This window comes from Equus quagga, chromosome 3, assembly GCF_021613505.1.
Source record: "Equus quagga isolate Etosha38 chromosome 3, UCLA_HA_Equagga_1.0, whole genome shotgun sequence".
Taxonomy (NCBI): Eukaryota; Metazoa; Chordata; class Mammalia; order Perissodactyla; family Equidae; genus Equus; species Equus quagga.
The window spans coordinates 122,226,064-122,247,591 of NC_060269.1; the positions used below are offsets into that span (position 1 = coordinate 122,226,064).

The 21,528-nt window shown below is 40.1% G+C and overlaps 1 protein-coding gene across 2 annotated transcripts in view; it reads right to left on the reverse strand.

The window, feature by feature from the left end:
• LOC124237075 (LIM and calponin homology domains-containing protein 1-like) overlaps window positions 1–21,528 on the reverse strand; it is a 309,151-nt gene that overhangs the window by 161,273 nt on the left and 126,350 nt on the right. For both annotated transcript variants that reach the window (XM_046656322.1, XM_046656321.1), the window contains exon 3: window positions 4,601–4,670. In XM_046656322.1, the coding sequence (XP_046512278.1) occupies window positions 4,601–4,670 (70 nt within the window). The remainder of the gene's footprint in view (window positions 1–4,600; window positions 4,671–21,528) is intronic.

Genomic DNA, 21,528 nt, shown 5'->3' on the forward strand with positions numbered 1-21,528 from the left:
AAATATAGGAGGTAGAAAACGTCATGTGAAGAATACACTTACATAAAAGGCTGCATCTCCACTAACCCAAGATGGTCTCTGCTATCTTCAAGCCTACTTGCTTATCTGAGGTCCCCTCTACCCCCTCAAAAAAGACAAGAAAACTAATGTCTTTTAATCCCCAATTTTTTATATTGTAAATTTTCAAGATTACCAAAAAGTTGCAAGAATACTTCCATGACCACTGTATACCCTTTATCTAGATCCAACATTTTGCCACATTTTTCTTCCTTCCTTCTTCCCTTCCTTCCTCCCTTCCCTCCTTTCTCTCTCTCTCTCTCTCTCTCCATGTGTGTCTGTATAAAAGTATACACTATATGCACAGCCAACTTCTTGCTCAACAATTTGAGGATTAGTTGTACACATCATGACACTTCATCTCTAAATTCTTCAGCTTATATACCTCCTAACATCAAGAGTACTCCCCTATATACATAACTATTTGGGACAAGATAGTTTTCACATGAAGGAAATTCAACACTGAGAGAATATCATTACCTAATGTTCAATCCACACTCAAATTTCTCCAATTGTCCCAATAACATCTATTAGAGTTGCTCTTTCCCAATCAAGGATCACACATTTGGCTGTCATATCTCTTTGGTCACTTTTCATCTGTAACAGTTTTCTAGCCTTTTGGGAATGGGGAAGTGTCTTTAATGACACTGTGTTAAAGAATGCAGGACAGCTGTATTACAGCATGTTCCTCAGTTTGGACTTGTCTGATTGTTCCCTCAGAATTGGATTTAGGCTAAATATTTTGGCAGACATTCTATCAAGGTGATGCTGTGACTTCTTAGTGTGTCACTAGAACACCTTACATCATTTGTACCCATTATAGGCATTAGTAAGTTTGATCATGGCCAATCAACTGCTTAAAGCTACAATGTCTTAACATGAATACTAAACCATTCACATATCTTTAGTTTCAAATTGCTAACAACAATTATTCAAAATCTTACTCCCCAAAGCATATTTCAACACAGCTGTCTTTCGTCTCCCTAATGTATTAACTCATTCCTCCCAAACCAAGAGATGCTAACTATTCTAGAATAAAAGATCATATGGATCATAAATGCTAAGGCTTCACAAAGGAGGTGGTTTTGTATTGAGTCTTGACAAATAAACAGGATTTTGTCAAGAAGAGTAGCGGGAGAGTATTATATTCCTAAGAAGTAGCATGAGAAGAGGCATTATACATGAGAGTAAATAATGTTTGAGGAACTGTGAGTTGACTATATAATCTAGGCAAGAGATGAGGAAAGCCTGCTCTTCACCTTGTCTAATGGCCAAGGAAATGCAGATAAGTAGACAGATTGGAGAAAGTTGCCAAAATTCCATGATAGCTGAACTAGGGAAACTGTATGTCTATGATGCTTTTACTGACATTGGAAAATAGGTGGGCAGGAGTGGTCAATTAAGTATAATTTGAATATGTTAAGTTTGAGGTGCTGGTAGGACATCGGATGGAGCTGTCCAATAAACAAAACAAGAGGTCTGGAGTTCAGGAGAAAAAACTTGGAGAGAAATGATGATTTGGGTCAATGCTATAAAGAGCCGAAGTTATGAAGATAGACAAGAATATGAGCATAGAAAGGAAAGAGACAATAGATTTGAAGAGAGAACCCTGGAAGAACATTAGCAGAGTGGGGCGTGGGGAGAGAAGGGTGGCAGTTCTGTTTTTTGCCAGGACCCCAACTAGTGCACTGGTTTTTGGAACTGTTGATCCAAAGGTAACTGGAGGAGAGGAAAAGAGTTTGACTAGATTTGTAGATTGAGGAATCGTTAGTGAATGGGTTGTAATTATACTTGGAGAAGTATTTTTTGGACCAAAGATAATGCTGCTGTGTGTTTTTTCAATATCACAAGCAATTAACTCAATTCTGACACTATTTACCTGGAGATAGTGTCAGATCCCACAGGTTAAGGGCTTAGTCCCACAGACTGCCCCACTTCAGATGCCAATCACAAGTCCAGGTTGTCACCTGTGCTTCTCACCAACTGGCTATAAATCAGAGGTTTCCACAACCCCCCTTGGGTTTGATTAACTTGCTGGAGTGGCTCACAGAACTCAGTGAAACAGTCACTTATGTTTACTAGTTTATTATAATGGCTATTATAAAGGATAAAGATGAACAGCCAGATGAAAAGTACATAGAGCGAGGTGTGTGGGAAAAGACAGGGAGTTTCCATGCTCTTGAGGCACACTTCTCTCCTCAAATCTCCATGGGTCCAGCAACCTGGAAGCCCTCCAACCCCGTCCTTTTGGGTTTTTATGGAGGCTTCATTACACAGGCATGATTGATTAAATGGAACTCAATCTCCAGCTCCCTCCTCCACCTGGAGGTTGAGGGGTAGGGCTGAAAGTTCCAACCCTCTAATCACCTGGTTGGTTTCCCTGGCAACCAGCCCCCAGCCTTGGGGCTTTCCAAAAGTCACTCACTAACATAAACTCGGGTGTGGTTGAAAGGGGCTTGTTATGAACAACAAGGCACTCCTTTACCCTTTACGGAACTGGATCTATTTCAGGAACCAATGAAAAAGACCAAATACTGTTACAAAGATGCTCCCATTGCTCATATTACTTAGGAAATTCCAAGGGTTTTAGGAGCTCTATACCAGAAATTTAAAGATCAAATATATATTTCTTATTATAAAACACAATATCATAATAATACATTGATAAAGAAGATGTAAGTGATAAAGCATGAAGGTAAGTGGGGAAGTGATAGTTGGAAAAGGGCAAGAAAAAGGAAAAATGATGGAAAGGACAAAGTAGAAAGGAAATTCACATGAAAAAGGAAAGAGGAGGAATAAAAGTCAAGGATATAAAACGGAAGGAAAGCAACCAAGGCCCCCCCTTGTTTTCCTGAATCAAACTGCCTGCCTGCTCCAAAGTCGAGGAAATATTTAAAGAAGAATATTTGATCTATGATAAGAAATAATACAGAGGGCAATGCACATGTCCCAAACCCTTAATTTTACTAAAATTATTTCTGATTCACATTTTACATTAAGTTTTCAAAACCCTTCTCTCCTTAGGTTCTGGACTAGAGCTGCTTGCCTCTGTTCACAGGGATTTTACTGGGGCCTTTCTCTGCTTCATGCTTGCAAGTTTTGCTCCTGTAACATTAAATCCCAGAGCGCTGAGGTCAGGAGATGCCACAGGCTTGGGGCCAACAGATATTTGTCAGCATCGTTAAGACTATGGCATTAACATTTGGAAGAGATGGATTTAATAAAAAGTTTAAAAATAATATATGTATACATTACTATATACAAGGTATAATACACATACATAGATTACTTATTTTATAAAATTATTCTAATCAATTCCTTTCAAATTTACCTATCTCTTAACTTACTTGGCTACATGATTCTGACAAACAACTGAAAGGATTTTTAATGACTAATCACCAACTTACTACTAACCAGAATGGAAAATAAAATGCATCCACATAAATAATTTTTACAATTAAAAAAAATCTACTTGATTCCTTGCTGAAACCATGTACCTTATTACCATGACCCTCACAGTTCTCAAACACAGTTGATATTTTTTTGGTTACATCTAATTTCAATTTGTCATGGTGACATGGATAAGAAACCCTTTAACAACAATCAGTAAGGTCTACATAGGAGCCTGCCTAAACTCTTAACATTTTTCTAATTGTTTTCTGCAAAACCACATGCATTGAAGATTGTCACAATGCAAAGAGTGAGTGAGTTGTTACCAGGCCACATACATCCTCAGCCTTTGTGCACACACGTGTGTGCATGCACATGCATGTCTGTGTGTGTACGCACATGTACATGCCAAATTCCTTCCAGAACTAAGACATGTTTGTCTTCTTGGTCTTCCACCTTTTAGCCGTTTTTTTACACAAAAGGCAACATCAATTAAATAATTAAAATTAGTTGCCAAGAATTATGAAACATATCAATGCATGAAAAATATTCCTGCTTCTGACTACGTTAACATGTGTGTTTTATCTGTTTTAGTTGGGTCGGTTCAGAAGCGCAAGGGCTTTGCTTAAACAATTCTCCAGATGATATTAGGACCACCTTTAGTGTCCATTATGTCTTTAGAAGAGTTGGCCTACAAATGTGGTATTTAAACACAAGTAGCTTTTTAAGATTGAAAACAGCAATTTATCACGAAAGTGCTGCTTGTTAATCATAAAATTCTTTCTTTCTACCTCCTCTCCCTTCCATTCCAGGGGAATGCAGCAAAAAAATGAAATGAGAAGACCATAATTATAATCACATTCCTCCCCTGGGGTCAACCTAATTATCAGCCTCTCACCCCAAAACAAATTTACCTCTTTAAGAATAAAGGTCCTTATCACTCATGGGAAAAATACAAACAAAGATTAAGATGCCATTTAGGCATAACTGCAATCTTTCATTTTTAAGTGACCTCTCAGTTTAATGGATTCAATGCGTTCTCATTCAAGTGGAATATATATTGCAGGAGAGAACTGTAATAAATGGCACTGTCATGACCCTTAGGTTAGAGAGAGGGAATATTGGAAAATAAATCTCAATTCTGGATACTCACCAATCCTGCAATGGGGGTAGGCAATCTATTGATCTTTTTAACAAGTCCTGGCTTTATAGCATTCAGCAACCTGTCATGAAAAAGGCAGAATGTCAAGTGAGACACAAAGCAAGATGGATCACACAAATCACCTTTATCCGGGGCTACAGTTAAATTGCTGAATAGGAAAAGCAGTGAATTTAAATCATGTAGTAAATCTCAATAATCTACAAGCCTTCATGCACACAAGTGAAGAGCTCTGCCAACATCAAGTTTGTCCATGGCAGGTAAAGTTTTAGAACTTGAAAATGCTGAGAGAGAAGAAAGGATGGAGACTGTAAGGGGCTTCAAGGGAAAGGACAAAGATGTGAGCTGGATCGAGGTTGGGAGGGAACTGTCTAGGATTGCAGCCAGGTATTACTACACCGGCAATGGACTTGTTCCCAATTCTCCTGGCCAAGGCAGGCGTCTCTCCAGGGATGCGTTAAGTTCAGAGACCAACATCTATCTTTACAAATAATTTGCCAAGACTAATTCTGCCCCTAGACCCTCTTGCTCTTTGAGGAGAGTGGCTCGTTAAATGTGGTTGAGCTTCACTTAAGAAAAGGAAGAATATGTTTAGCAAGAGGTTAACCAATCATGTCCTGAAGATTTTAAACAAGGTTGACCACAATTCCCTAGGTACAAAAGATATGTCAGCAAAACATTTTTGGGGTAAATGTTGAAATCACGTAAAAATGGTAATACAAGCAAGGGAATGCAAGAGAAACAACTATAGCTGCTTGTCTTCAGGAAATGTCAGTTCAGAGCGAAAAGAAACAAGAAAGGCAATGTGCAAAACTGAAATAGGGCTGGCATCAGGGTGACATGGTGGGATGTAGCATCTGCACACCAGGTTATTCACAAAGGAATAATTGAAGGTAAGGGGTTATACAACGGAAGCATTTATTCCCACGTTCAGGAATTAGAGGAGAGGCAATCAGGCAACTTATCTTAGGGTACAATGCAAAGAGAAACTTAGGGCAGGAGTTTATTATAACTCAACGCATGGGCCAAATTTGGCCCAGTGTTTGTTTGTGTGAATAAAGTTTTACTGGAACACAGATACATCCATTCATTTACATATCGTCTACTGCTGCTTTTGTGCTACGACAGCAGACCTGAATAATTATGACACATATGGCCCACAAAGCATGTAATTTTCACTATTTGGCCCTTTACAGAAAAAGTTTGCCAGTTTGCCAACCATGATATAATTAATGCAATCCAAGATCATAGTAAATTCTGAAGAATCTATGCTTGATAGATGTCTACAAATCAGTAACAAAAAATTCTCTGAAATATTTTAATAATTAGTCTTGAATTCAGCCTATATTTGACTGTGACACCACTATGTATTAACACATTTTAAAAATGTCCCTATAGTGGTTATGACAGGTAGGATATTCTGTTTTCGCACCAAGGATTAATTGCCTATTCTTGGTAACTTTTATTGCAATTCCAACATGCTGTCACCAAAAGGGAACACCCGGGGTGACACGTGCCTACTTTTTAGCCCACCAAGAGCCAAGATGGCGCTGTTTTCATAAAACCACTTAGTTTTAACCATGAATTTAACCTTTTTAAAGACGTGCTTCTTCATAACTTATTTTGGAATTATTGGTCTTTCAAGTTGGAAGGCAACTTGTTCACTCATCTCATTTTATAGTTTAGAAAATTGAGGCCTGATGATGAGGAAGGAGTAACTTCCCCAGAGCTGATTAGTGACACAGTTAGGCCTCGCACCCAAGTTTCCTGGATCAGCACACTGCCTTTTGTCAGGTTTAACATCTCATATCTTGTGGTTTAAAATAAAATAAAATAAAATAAAATACGATGTCTCCAAAGCAGTTTTTAAATGTGTGAAATTCTTAAGATAACATTACTTTTCTCACTAGTTCTTAATGATGTCATTTTAAACTGGACTTTTAAATAGTATTCATGAACGGTTGTTGGAGAAGGTTATCAAGAGGACATGACCACTGGTTGACCTGCAAACTGGACTTGAGCAATCAGAAGCTCCCCACCCCTCCCCTGTGCTTGGAATGTACATTCTGCCCACTGTTCCCATAGCTGGAGCCCTTTCAAGGATGCAGCCTGGAGAGAGTAATGTGTTCCTGAGACCATCTGGACAGTATATGTGACTGAACCCAGTATAGGCCTCCATATAAACTTCTCAGACTCTGGTGGGTGGGGGTGGAGATGTACTCATCTTGTGGCCACCCAAGACAAGCCTTGTAAGTAAGTTCTCTTGCTTATTAAACCTGCCACCTACCATCTGGAATGGTCAGTCTCTTTCTTCAGTCTCTCCCTGCCCTCTGTGTACTGGGGCCAGGTTTGAATTTCACCCTGGGAACTCCAAAGGTTGCAAACCAACAACAGTGTTGACAATTCAAAAAGATACGTATGCAGTAAAACGTAAGTCTGGCTGTTACCCCCATCCCACAGGGCCCCAGACTCTTCCCTGAAGGTAACCTTAAAACTTTCCCAAGAAAACGCATAAAGATGCATGAAATTAAAAAAAAAAAAGATGTAGCATGTAATATGCACTGTCCCTACACCTTATTTTTCCACTTAAAAACGTATCTTGGAGGTTGAACAATTTAGCCTGGAGAGTGTGCCTTAAACCACGTGGACCTCTGTCCTTTTTAATACCTGTGGACTACAGACTGATATGGAGTTGGCACGGGGCTGAGGGCACTGGCTCTGGAATTCAACTGACTGAATCCAAAGCCAAGCTCAGCCACACACTAGGGGTGTTTCTTCGGGCAAGTCCATTAACTTCAGTTTCCTCAGATGTCATACAGAAATATAGTGGTAGCAATTGTACAGGTGTCAATGAGACTTAAATATGACCAAAAATGCAAGAAGCTAGCACAGAGCCTGGTGCACCCTAAGTTTTTTATAAATATTTCTCCACATTTGTGTGTGAGTATTTATACTAATTGAATTCATAGCATTTTAGATCAAACACTTTTAGAATTTTCTAATGAAATAAAATACCATTGCTGTCAGATCCCCAAGCTTTGTTACTAATTAGCCAAAGTAGAAAAAAATAATAAACACCCTACAAAAACATTCATAAATTTAAAATCCTCTTTTAGAGGCAGCTTTTTTGTCTTCTATATCTAAAAATTGTATTAATATTTTTTTAATATTTTATTTTTCCTTTTTCTCCCCAAAGCCCCCCCAGTACATAGTTGTATATTTTTAGTTGTTAGTCCTTCTAGTTGTGGCATGTGGGATGCCGCCTCAGTATGGCCTGATGAGCAGTGCCATGTCCGTGCCCAGGATCAGAACACGCGAAACCCTGGGCGGCCGAAGCAGAGAGCACGAACTTCACCACTTGGCCACAGGGCCGGCCCCTAAAAATTGTATTAATATTTTTAGTAGTCACGGATCCACCAACTCCTCTTTGATATACATTTAGATCCTTAAACAGTCTTAAATATTTCATTATATTCATCCTTTGTGGAATTATACTTATATGGCAGAAATCTTTCCTGTCACATGACATTGTAAAAAAAAACAAAGACAAGCACTATAATACTAGACCTTAATTAAAAGAGCAATCAGGAGCTGGCCTCGTGGCCGAGTGGTTAAGTTTGCACGTTCCACTTCCACAGCCCAGGGTTTCACCGGTTCAGATCCTGGGCGCAGACATAGTACCACTTATCAGGCCATGCTGAGGCGGGGTCCCACATGCCACAACTAGAAGAACCCACAACTAAAATATGCAACTAAGTACTGGGGGGATTTGGGGAGAAAAAGCAGAAAAAAAAAGGAAGAAGATTGGCAACAGTTGTTAGCTCAGGTGCCAATCTTCAAAAAAGAACAACCAAAAAAACTATGATATCTGTCAAAATGTTTAACCACAAATTAAAAAATAAAAAGCCAAAGTGCTCTTAAATATTTGAAATATTTTCAAAACCAGGCAGCTGCATTTTTTTCATATAAACATTGCCCCAGGTCCATACACAGTTTACAGTACACAACAATAAAAGACAACATTGAATTCACATTGCAGAAATGCCCAACATCTGCTTACCTTGTATTTTGCACTAAACTGACGACATTTTTTGTATATTTTAGGAATCAGATAAGTAGTTCAACAATAGGCTATGAGCAAGAGTCCAGGATATTCACTTGTAATTTTATTATAAACAACTGTTGCCCTCCTATGTAAATTAAAATATAAATATTTTCAATGAATACTTATTGATGACTATTGATTGCATTAAAGTGATGATGATGATGATATTTTATATTTATGAACTTTCTGAGATGCACTGTCCCCCAAATGTCCTTGTCCTGTAAAGAAGGGTCACGTATTCATTCCACCATTTTTATAGAAGAAAAGACTGAGCCCCAAACAGATGTGAAGACTTCCCCAGACACATGCACAGCAAGTTCAGGGCTCAGCTGGGGGAGCCTTCTCGTCTTAAGCCAGTCATTTTATATCGCAACTTGATGCTTTAGAAAGTCCAGCTTCAGTACATGTCATCAAAGCACAACTTTAGAAAGAAGCCAAAAAACATAGAAAACAAACAAAAACCAAAAACCCAAACAAACATTATATAAATACAATGGGAGAATATCAACCCTAGGTGGGAATAAAAGGAAAGTGGAAGAAGGTGTCTGCTGGGAGATGGTCAAGTCTAAGAAACGTCAGATCCAAGTTTCATCTATGGATGAAATACAACATCATCACAAGGAATTCCAGAGAAAAGGAGGCTGTCATTCACTTGCTGGCAACTCCCTACTCAGCAGAACCCCACAGCCATTTCCTACTGTGGTCTGTGATCCCCAAAACCTATAGCTAGAAGAAAAATTTGCCCTTTCCATCTGGTAACAGATTACCTTTGTCCTCATCTAAAGACATTTCTGGGAGATTGGCATAATTCTATACAACAAAAAAATTAAACATTCATACCATTCCATGTCTTCTACATTAAATATACCCACAAATACAGACAAAAATAAAGATACAAAATATCAAAGACATGAGGGCTAATTAAGAAGAACTACTTTTCAGAGATATATTTATGCAGCAATTATTTATCAAGTGTCTGCTGCACGTTGTGCACTACTCCAGGCCCAGGGAAGGCTGTAGTGAACAAGACAAGTGGAGGCTCTGCTCTAGGAACTTATCATCTTGGTACAGAGGAGCCTGCGGGGCAATGAGAGGAACAGAAAATAAACAAGTAAATAAATGAGAAGAAAATTTCAGATAGCACAGGCACTGGGAAGACGAGCATAGCAACAGGCCACGTGGGTGGTACTTTAATCAAGTGATAGAAGATTGCTCTGGGGAGCAAATATTTGAGAAAAAAATGGAATGATATCAAGGCTACTAACCAAGGAGAAACTGAAGACAAGACTTCCAAGCAGACTGAACAATTAATAGAAACGCCTGGAGGCAGAAGTGGGCTTAGTATATTCAAGGGTCAATGTAGCCAAGCAGAGTAAACAGAAGGAGGAGACATACGATATGAGAGCTAAGGGGTAAACAACATCCAGGCCCAGGGAAGGTGTCTAGATTTTTTTCTGAGTACAATGTGCTTAGAAGTACAACAGATTTTTAAGATGGAGACTGAGACGATCTGATTTATAATTTTAAAACATCATCAAAGCAAGTAGTATAAAAATAAATTTAGGTGGGCCAGCCCGGTGGCGCAGCGCTTAAGTGTGCGTGTTCCGCTTTGGCGGCCTGGGGTTTGCTGGTTTGGATCCCGGGTCGGGACGTGGCACTGCTTGGCGAGCCATGCTGTGGTAGGCATCCCACATATAAAATAGAGGAAGATGGGCACGGATGTTAGCTCAGGGCCAGTCTTCCTCAGCAAAAAGCGGAGGATTGGTAGCAGTTAGCTCAAGGCTAATCTTCCTCAAAAAAGTAAATAAAGACAAAAAAATAAAAATAAGAAATAAATTTATGACTATATGTATACAAAAAAGGTTTGCTTATTGAAAATCATGGATATCAGATAGACAACAAAACATCACAAATAACTTACAACACTCAGCTCAGTGAAGAGGAAGGTGCAGTGATTTTGGAGTAAGTAGTTTAGGTTTTAACAGGTAAATCCAACTGCATTAGCTATGAGCTACTGGGAAGCCACTTGATCAGAATTTCAGTTTTCCTTTTAATAAAATGGCGATTTTGAAAACCTCACCTTCCATCTAGGATTATGGTGAGGAGCCAACAGGACAATGTGTGTTTCTAGCATTTGGTAAATGGAAACTTGCTTATGCACACTCATTTAGTATCCTGAGCATGTTCCTTTTTGCTAAGTAAGTGCAAATTATTTTAGTTTCAACTTTTCCATTAGCCAGCTGCCAAAGACTAAAATAAATTTTACTTATTTTCTTTTCCTGGCTACCTTTGGATAAAAATCTCACATAAATGAATCAAGTTAACGTGTGTATAGCTTGCCTAATATATATATCAGTGAGAAATGACTAGAAACAGGAAGAAAAGTTATGATCTTGGATAATCCTCAATTATGAAAAAAGTTAATGATGTTGAAGGTAAGCAAAAATACATATGTTTCTCATATGACAGAATTTAAATGGTGTCTACTAAACTCTTATATTCTAAATCTAAAACATACTGTGACCTATTTCAAGTGAGCCTATTCTGTATGTTCTTTTATGTACTCAACAAATATCTATCAAGCTTGCATGATATTCTGGCCCAAAACTAAGTAAGGGGGATACAAAGGAAGACACGGCAGACCCCAGGTCTCTCCCTCATGCGACATGCTCAGTAACAGATTTAAAACCTACAGGAAGACCAGAACTGTGCACATATGTGGTCCATTTTCACACCACCTAATGCATGGCTATCTTGAGTTTTTGAGAAGGTGAATTAAAGACATGCTTTGCACACATTCTATGGAGTACAGTTTTTAAAAGATTAAAGATTAGATCCCTTAAAGAAACAATTGTTGAGACACCCAGGAATGATGTTGATGTTCTGATTCAACCACAGGCTATATTTTATAAGTCTTTGTAACACTTAACATCCAGCTTGTGGTGGTAGCCTTTCAATCACTGTTTAATGGTTATAAAATACAAACTGAAAAAATTTGTTTCAAGGCGTAAAACACTGAGAATACTGCTACAAAGGATACATTATAAGACCATCCAAACATTAGGAATCACACCAATAAGCAGTTTATTTGTTATTGGACTATAATAGAAACAAAAGGTAAAATTTTAAAAGGACCACAAAATTCAGCTTACTTTACAAGTCATTCAATTCAGAAATTCAAGTCTAATAATTACCCTAGAGTTTGGGCGACAGCAGAGAAGCTAACTAGACCTGGAACATAGGGTTGGGAAATTCATGGGAAATCATTTTATTCTTTGCAACAAGAGATTACATCACCATCTCACTTAGCTTGGTTTATACAGCTGCAATAGGCAACTATGATCATAAAATTACCTACTTTGTGTCCCTTTTAATTTGGCTCAATAGTGTTTCTCTACGTGATTTCCTTGATCACTTTCCGGGTTTGACTATGTACCCTGGACGAAAGTGTATGCACTTTCATTTAATCTAACATGGCAACTGTTTTTGAACCTAAGCATGAGATCAATTTAACCTTGACCATTAACCTGTTACAGATGTCATTTCTAAAGCTTTCTTTTTAGAGTTGCCTTGGCAAAAGCAGGAAAGTTAATTAGGGGGCCAGGCCCGGGCCCAGTGGTTGGGTTCGTGCGCTCCGTTTTGGCGGCCCAGGGTTTGTCAGTTCAGATCCTGGGCACGGACATGGCACCGCTCATCAGGCCATGCTGAGGCAGCGTCCTACACAGCAGAGCCAGAAGGACCTACAACTAGAATATACAGCTATGTATTGGGGGGGTTTGGGGGAGAATAAGAAGAAGAAAAAAAGAAGATTGGCAACAGATGTTAGCTCAGATGCCAATCTTTAAAAAAAAAACTTAATAAACCTTCTGAGGTCAAGAAAAATTGACTAAAATATGGGTATAAGTGAAACCTGAACCAAAGGGGAGTCTTATGTGAACAAAATAGTGATGGAATGCAAATTATCATCATTAATATCTACCAAATGTCTGTGGGGTGCTATGCATTGTCAAAAATGTGTGAAGTATAGGTCTGTTTAAGCCACTTGCCTTGAACATACCTAAAGAAGGGATCATAAGAGCTTTAGGTCTTTGTAGACTTAAAATGCCAAGAAATTGAGCTTGACTGTGAATTCTAGGGCTCGGCAGTGCTGTTATTATTCTAACACAGCTCCTGTTGCAGAGGCTGCTCACCAAACTCGTCTCCTTTCCCTCCTGGGCACACAGCTAGGCTATATTTCCCAGCCTCCTTTGCAATTTTCATACCACCTAATGTACGGCCATCTTGAATTTTTGAGAAGGTGAATTAAAGATATTCAGAGCTACAGATATACAGAGTTATGGCCAATGGAGTGTGGGCAGAGTAATATCTATCATACCCAGGCCTACCCATGAAACCTCGCCCAAGCAATTCTCCATTCTCTCTCTCTTCTCCCATTTACTAGTTAGATGTGAAGTCATGTGTTGAGGATGGAGTCTCTATTAGCTGGGGTCCCTGAACAACTGCCTAGAGCAGAGACATCTCCACCCTTAGTTACTGCCAAAATTGGGTTATGAGAGGGTGAGAAGTACATTTCCACTGTTTTAAACCACTGAGAGTGAGGAGTTTAGTAGTTCCAGCACCCAGCTTGACTTTATTACAGCTCTCCAGGAGGTCTTCTTCCAACAAAAAGGGACCCTACTTTGCCAACAAGTACCCAAGAAAATCCTGTCCTAAAATGCAAAATTAAATACCTGGGCACATCCCTTCCCCTGGGTCTTGCTGGGAAGGCAGTAGGACACTTGTAAACAAATGTCCTTGGATTCCTTTTGATTCATTTCAATCTCTCTCGCAATCCAACCGTTGCATGACCATTCTCACTATTTGGAAATTACAGAACTGTTGGATTAGAAGAGGCCTAAAAATCAGTAAAATAATCTAGATAAGGAAACTATCACCAGGTACATATCTGAGGTCGGTTCCTAAGTGGTAGTGTTAGGATTACAAACTCGGGTTTCTACACTTGAGAAGAGGGCTTTCCTATGATGCTTTACTTCTTGCATTTCATTAACTAATCTCCAGCCATCAGTCTCTGCCATCTTGATCAATCTGCTCTCTGACCCAAACTGACTCCATCTAAACCCTGACTTTAGTTATGCTGCTTGTCTCCTCCAGTGACTTTCAGGCTTCTGAGTGCCCACAGGATGCCCTCCAAATGCCCTCAACAGGCAATCAAGCTCCTTCACCCCCAAACTGCCTTTCCCACCATGCCTCCCACTCCGGGTCCTCCCTGCTTCTTGTGTTTGGTGCACAAGTTTAAGATGACACATGCGATCAATGAACCATGAAAGTTGGCAATATATGAATAGAATTTAGCATAACCAAATAAAATGGAGACTAAAGTTATTCTGACACAGGCAATGATATGTGTAATCATCATTGTGCTAGGTAGTAATTATGTATAAATGATTATAATTAGTATTTCTTTTTGCACAGCTAAAACCCGGTCTTGCTGGGTTTACTGTCAGGAAGGTGGGAGAAAACTTGGAATGTGAAATTGCTGTGATGCGGCTCTGAAAGCTTCTATATCCAAACTTAAGTCAGATAAGCAGCCAGCTCCTTGCTCTCCATGTTCCTTCAGCAAGAAGTGCTCAGAACCAAGAATTCCAGGATTAGGACCCATAAAATTCCAAGAATAATAGGAGTCTCCAGAGACAGAAAGATCTGGGTTCAAATCCCAAAGCTGCAACTCACTGGGCAAGTTATTTAAGTATTTAACATCTATGAGTCTCAGTTTCCTCCTCTGTAAAATGGGGACAATAATACCTATTAGTCATGGCATGAGAGTGTGAAATAGTGCATGTAATACACTTGGCACAGGCCTGGTGTATATTATGCACTTCCTAATTGGTGGTCATTATTATCATCTCTTCCCCTCTAAGCAGGTTTCAACCCCAGCCCTGCCCACAGGGGGAAATCTGATATGTCAACTATTGGCTCACTTCTCCCAAGCAGCCTGCCTGTGGCTAAAGCTAGGTTGGGAGTTGGGAGAGATGAAAGGACAGAGTGAGGGAATGAGATAATGTTACTCGCTTTGGACGGCAGGCCTAAATGCGCATAGTCTCTAAAGCTGCAAATGGGAAGGAAGGAAGGGAGGATGCCAATAAAGCTAAGGCAGTAAGAAGCTCCAAGGACGGTCTCAGCTACAATGTCCAAGTCCAAGTCCTTCCAAGTCCTCTGACCCTGCTTGCTCACCTAAGTCAAGGCTGCTGTCTCCCCACTTCACTTGCCATCCTGAGGGTGATGAAGAAAAGCCAAGAGCTGAGGAGGCTCTTTGTTATCCTAGAAAGTGGGGGGTCAGCTCCGAATGTGGCTAGTTAGAATTCTGAATCGATTTCCTATTCACTCCACATTTTGTTATCGAACACCCCACACCAGATGCCGAGCTTGGTCCAGACCCTCTCAGGGGCTGAGTTCTACAGCGAGACTGATACTAACTCAGATGTGGAAGGAGTTCCCTAAAACTTTGAGAAGAACATTAGTTCTATGGGGAAATAACTTCCAAGTCCTAAATGAGTGACTTGGAAAAGAACTTCGGAAACATAGGATGTACAAAGTAAGGTGGTCAACTAAGGAGGGACATAGGAAAACAAACGTAGGAAGCAATTCTGCTTCTCCTTGGGAAGCATGGCATTTTATTCAAATATCTGTGTTTGGTGCACAGCAGAAAGTAATCAAAAGTCTCCACTGCCAACAGATGTAATTTCCTAAAAAAGCAACCTAATCCCATTGCTCCTCTGTATAGAGACAATGCTGGCTGCCTCTTGCTCGTTGGATGCTGTTGAAAGTCCTTACATGCTATTTAAGGTCTTTTACAAACTGACCTGATACCTACTTTCATCTCCAGTCTGCCCCATTTCATCCTAGGCTTGAGCCACAATTCCTTCCCTGAGCATGCAAAGACCCTTCACAATGCTGAGCACTTTCACACAGCTTGCTGCTTCCTCTGTCTGACTTACCTTTCCCATAGGCTTTCCACCACCCCTTTGTGGCCTAGCAAACTCTTACTCATCCTTCAAACCCCAGCTTAAATGTTACCTCCTCTCTGAACCATTTCTTAGGTAGAGATTGCATCTCCCACCTCTAGGTCCCAACACTCTTTGTCTTCCCTATTTATTACATATCACAGAAACTGTCCAACTTTCCCACCAAGCAAAGGATTAGTCCTCTCTATAACCCCAGCTCTACTGTAAGGGCCAATCCTTGGTAGGGCCTCAATTTGTGTTTGCTGAATAAATTGATAATGAAACGAGCAACAATTGCAAAGTCCGGGGAAAGCCCAAAACATCAGTTTTGAAACTGCAGTGGACTTTAGGTCCATTAACAATTTTGCAGCTGTTGTTGTTGTGGATTACATCTGAACTACTTTCTCAGCACCAAGACTAAAGTTGAGTTCAAACAACCATACCATACAAGGATTATGTGACAGGATTCTAGTTCATTCCCACCAATTACTGTTACTTCATTAAGTTATTTTGGTCTATGGGACAGGGGGTTGGAAAGGAATGAGTGGAATCACCCTGTTCCTCTCTACAGGACAGTTGAGAGCTAGATGGCCCCAAAGAAGGCATTAAAGTTTCTGGGTTCTTCTTTTGGATGTACCATGGGACACATAAACAGGAAAGGGGCTGGGGGAGGGGATACCATGGCCCTTCCCCCAGGCAGCACACAAAATTCTACTTTATGTGCCTGTAGCAGGAATACAAAATGAACTCTTAGTCAGAAGAATAGAGAATGTGTCCTTGAGGCCAGACGCTCTGGCAGGGAAGGAGTCAGACTACAAGGAAAGCCTTTTCATCTGTGGTGGAAAAGGAGCTTTATGTGAAGAAAATCTGCAGTATTTAAGAAATGAAGTCTCCTCATTTCCCCATTCCATTGCCTTTCTCTGTCTAATGTTATGTTTTCTGATATTAATAAACACGCCTTTGATTTTAGTTTTGTAGTCTTCTTTAACTCTTTTTGCAAGTAGGTGGAATATAAATACAATCAATCTATAGCACATTCTCTTCAATGAAGTTTAAAATACTGACAGGACACTACAATATGATATTAGTACCTCTAGAAATGCACTAAGTGACATTTGGAATGAGTCTTCAAGAGGGCATTTTAAATATCTTGACATAAAATTTTAAATTCTGTAGTATACGTGTGTTTTAACATCTTGAGATATAATTCACATATGATTCACCCACTGAAAATGTAGAATCCAATTTTTTTGTGTAAATTCACAACATTACACAACCACCACTGCAAATTAATTTTAGTTTTCCTTTTCCCTAAAAGAAACCACACACCCATTAGCTTTAAATCCCCATGCCATCATATAAGAGTACTTTAATATATTCTAGATACAAGTCCCTTCTCAGATATATAGTTTGCTAAGGTCATCCATATTTTCTCCCATTCTGTGAGACCCATTTTGAGTTAATACAACATGGTTTTAATACACATTTACTAATTAGTTATAAACATTGTTAATTTTTGAGTAGACTCCCTTCTCCCCAAATTTCTCCCATTCTCCCAAAACTTATTACATTCCTGTCATGTGCTGGCATCATTAGGAATGGAAAGATGAGTGAGTCACTGTCATTACATCAAGGAATTTATAATCTAATAGAAAGTTAAAACATACAACCTCATGAGTAGTGCCACGTGAGAGACAAATTACTTGCTCTAGGCAAAACCAGAATGCTTTTCAAACCAGAAACAAGAGAGAGAGCACCTGAAGTCAGAGTCATCATCTCAACCCCAGGATGTATGGTTGCCACCACCATGGGCACTAAGAGGAGGAAGGAAATAGTGAATTCAGGCTGCAGCCAGGAGGACACCTTAGTGGAGGAAAAGGTGCCCAATGAGTGGATTTAGGATTTAAGGAGCTGGAAATGAACAGGGAAGTGCGCACCCCAAGTGGCTGGAATGAAATGTAGCAAAGAGATGGAGTGGGGAAGCACAAAGAGAATCACAGGAACAATCACGATTCTCTGTGGCCACTGCAAAGGGATGGTTCAGAGAAGTCAAACAAGCATTGCCCCCAGACCGTGAGGGACACCAGGGTCTAGGCAAAGGAACTCGGATCGTGTCCTGTCTTGTGGGAAGGGATATGGGGCACGAGGAAGCCAGGTTTGGGAACTTAGCCTCGTGGCAGAGTCTACAGTGGCGTAAGGAAAAGCAGGCACTAATCACTGAGCCATAAAGTCTCAACTTTCTATTTGTCTTTTCATTCACTTTCTTCTTCCCCTTAATGTAGAGAGGGAAGTCTATTTCTGCATAGCTAACTTTAAAAAAAAATCATTTATAAACTGGGTCCTTGGTGGGCTATTTAAGAAAAGGTCCTCTCCTGTGGATAGTCAAAGGAAACATTTAGAATGACACGCTCGAGGTAGGAATTTTGCACACTTCATTGAGGGAAGCCAGCCCACCCAGTCTGACAGCCCAGTAGACACAATCAAAAAACAGATTATTAAGGAAATACAATTAGGGAGCCTCTCAAACGTAAGCAAAGCCTAATCCAGCATGTAACCCCCAGGCAGGCAGTGGGATAGGCCAGTTTCTCCTCCACCACACAAGAAGCCCATAAAAACATTTCTAGTAACAGGTTTAGTTAAGTCAATTGATCATTCCAATAAGTGTGTAATAAATTTGTTCATGAGGAAAGAGATTAAGCCTGTGATTTAAGTGAGCAGAAGTTTAATATTTATTAAGGTACAGATGGATAGGGTGAAGGAATCACCGCATTTTGAGGGAAGTAGTTCCTGAATGATATTACACTAAAATAATTTTCAAACATTTTCTGGAAGCATCAAAACAAATTTTATAATTGCCCTACTTGGTCTAGGTCATGTGAAACTATGCATTAAGAAAAAAGAAGTGATGAAGTGACAAGGATTACATATTTTTAAATGGACAAAATATTGGCAAAGATAGATGAGCTTGATAATGTTTCAAATGCACAATGTACAAATGCACACAAGAGTCCCCCTCCACCCCCAGGGACTCTTGTAATCGATGCTACAGCACAGTTTGAATGGGAACAGCAACACCCCCCACGCACACTGTGCTAAGAGTCCCTCTTTTGAACAGGAACAGGAACCAAGGTCTGTTTATTTGGTGAGGATTCAAGAAAAGACAACACTGGTAGTCCATTTTGCTCGTCACGAATCCTACAAATTCACCTTCCATGTTCTTCATCTGTGTTCATCTTTCCTAACAGAAGGCTGCTGAGGATACTCAGTTCTTGCCTAAGTCTCCACCTACGTCAGGCCAATCTTCAAACAAAAAGCAGCTTTTCACTGGAGATCTTTAAAAAAAGAGTGGGTTGAAATGTCCTCACTTGAACTTAAAAGCTTAATGAGTCTTGGTGCCAAAGAGCTGGAGACGGGCCAAGTCAGTGAGGCCAATTGTGATTCGGCAGAAGGACAAGGGACAACCCTACACAGAAGGCCTATCAAATTCTTAACAGCCTGCGAAGGCCAAGATCGGTAAGGGCAAAAGAACCCAAGTTGCTGAGATTTGAGTGAGCATCTGGGTTAAAGAAAGAGCTCTAGACGGAGTTCAAAGATACACTGTGCTCTACCACCTTGGGTCTCCATCCAGTATCTGCAAAGTGGGGTGGGAAGATCTGATCCAGGATGTTCACCCATCACAGTTGCTGAAAGGATTAAATAAGAGATGGGCCTGTGCCATAAAAAAAGACAGTCTCATCCCATTCACAACAACATGGATGGACCTTGAGGATATTACATTAAGTGAAATAAGCCAGACAAAGACAAACACCATATGATTTCACTTATATGTGGAAGATAAACTAACACAGGGACAAAGAGAACAGTTTAGTGGTTTACCAGAGGGGAAGGGGATTGGGGTGTGGGCACAGGGGGTGAAGGGGCACATTTACATAGTGACTGACAAATAATAATGTACAACTGAAACTTCACAATGTTATAAACTATTATGACCTCCACAAAATAAAAGTAATAGCCAAAAAAATAAAAGAAATTTTAAAAAATAAATTAAAAAAAAAAAAGAGATGGGTCTGTGAATACTGATCCAAGCAATGGTCATTAGACGACACCAGTCTGGAATCGCCAACAACTGGGGTGACCATACATACATACATACATACATACAGTTAGCCAAGGATAGTCCCAGATGTGATTTGTTGCTCCAGCATCTCAGCTGGTTAACACCCCCTTACACATTCAAAAGTGTCTTGTTTGAATGACACATTATATGGTCACTCTGCTAATAAGCCATTGGGTCAGGCTAATCTCATTCCTTTTTCAATAGCTGAGGAAAATAGTGCATGTGTAGTTTATATTAGAAAAGGTCTCTAACAATAGCCTATTGAAATGATGCAAAGGTATGAGCCAGACCTAAAACAATTGGGTGGAATCACGATCAGTTGACTGGCAGTTCTCAGGCTATTAATTGACAATGGCCTCCAGCGTCTCCCTCTCCTTTTCTGAGGGCTTGCTCTAGCTGACCTGTGCTGGTGCCATGCAATATAGGTGACCTCCAGCTTCTTAAAAGTCTCCCTAGCTCCCTGGGTTTCCTTCCATCTCTCTGAGAGCCCCTTCGTGAGCTTCTCTTTCTCTCACCCCTGACCCAGGGTAGAGACGTCCTCAAACTGAGACCTTGTTGTGCTACTCTTTTTTGCTGTGATCTTTTCCTCAGAGAGATTGTCATATATCAGAGATTAACCTTGATGTCCAATAATGGCTGGCAAATCCAATCTGAGTAAGTTAAATCCATTGTCTTACCCCAGTTTTAGGCCCTTGTCCTCAACAGCCAAAATAACTCTCCTCCTGGGTGGACTGTCTGTATCCCAAACTTATCCTGCCCGAACTGAAATCTTCACCATTCCCAACAAATAGAGGACCTTTTCCAGCTTGCATAAAGGGTCCCGCTCCACTCGTCATTAACAACTGAAACTCTGAAGTGACTTTTCAGTCCTTTCTTTCATTCATCTATACCCTATATCCTCCCAAGTCCTGTTGATTTCTTCAAATTTCTTCTCATTTCCATTGCTCTCAAGATCAAACCCAAAACTCCTTCTACAGTTTACAAGGCTCTGTGCAATGCCTGCCTACTTCTCCTCTTCATCCACCCTCACCTCATACCATTGTCCCCTGTGTTTTCTACATTTTGGCCAAATAAGTCTCCTTGAAATTCCTCAAATACATAGAGCTTCTATCTTAGAGATCACAAACGTTATTCTTTCAGCTAGAACACGTGTCCTCCCTACCTCCGTCTCCCTTCCCTCTTTTCTGGCTAACTTCTACTCTTCATTCAGGTTTCCACCTAAATGTCACTTCCTCAAGGGGACCTAAGGTTTATACCCCATATGGAGTCGGGATTTAGATTCCAGATCCAATCAGGGTGCCCCTGTTACATGATTTTATTGCACAGGGTACTAGTCTTTATAGTAACTTAACGCACTTGTAAGTGAGTTCTTAAAAAGGTTAGTCTAAGGAAAGAAGAGAAGCCCTCCCTGCTGTCAGGCAGATCTCCGCTCTGTATGCCACACACAGCATACTCCTTCCTGCCTCAAAACCTTTCCTCCTGCTCTTGTCTCTGTACAGGGTCCCTTCTCTTTTCCTCAGCCTATTCTCATCTTAAGTAAAATTCACTTGATGTAACACCTCCCCCATAACTGTCTCCCAAACTACAACAATCTCCCCTTAATTAACTTCTTATTAAATCTTGGGGATTAAATCTTGGTTACTTTTGCATTTACTCAAATACACTGGTTTACACTGTAACAATTGCTTTGTGTGTGTAT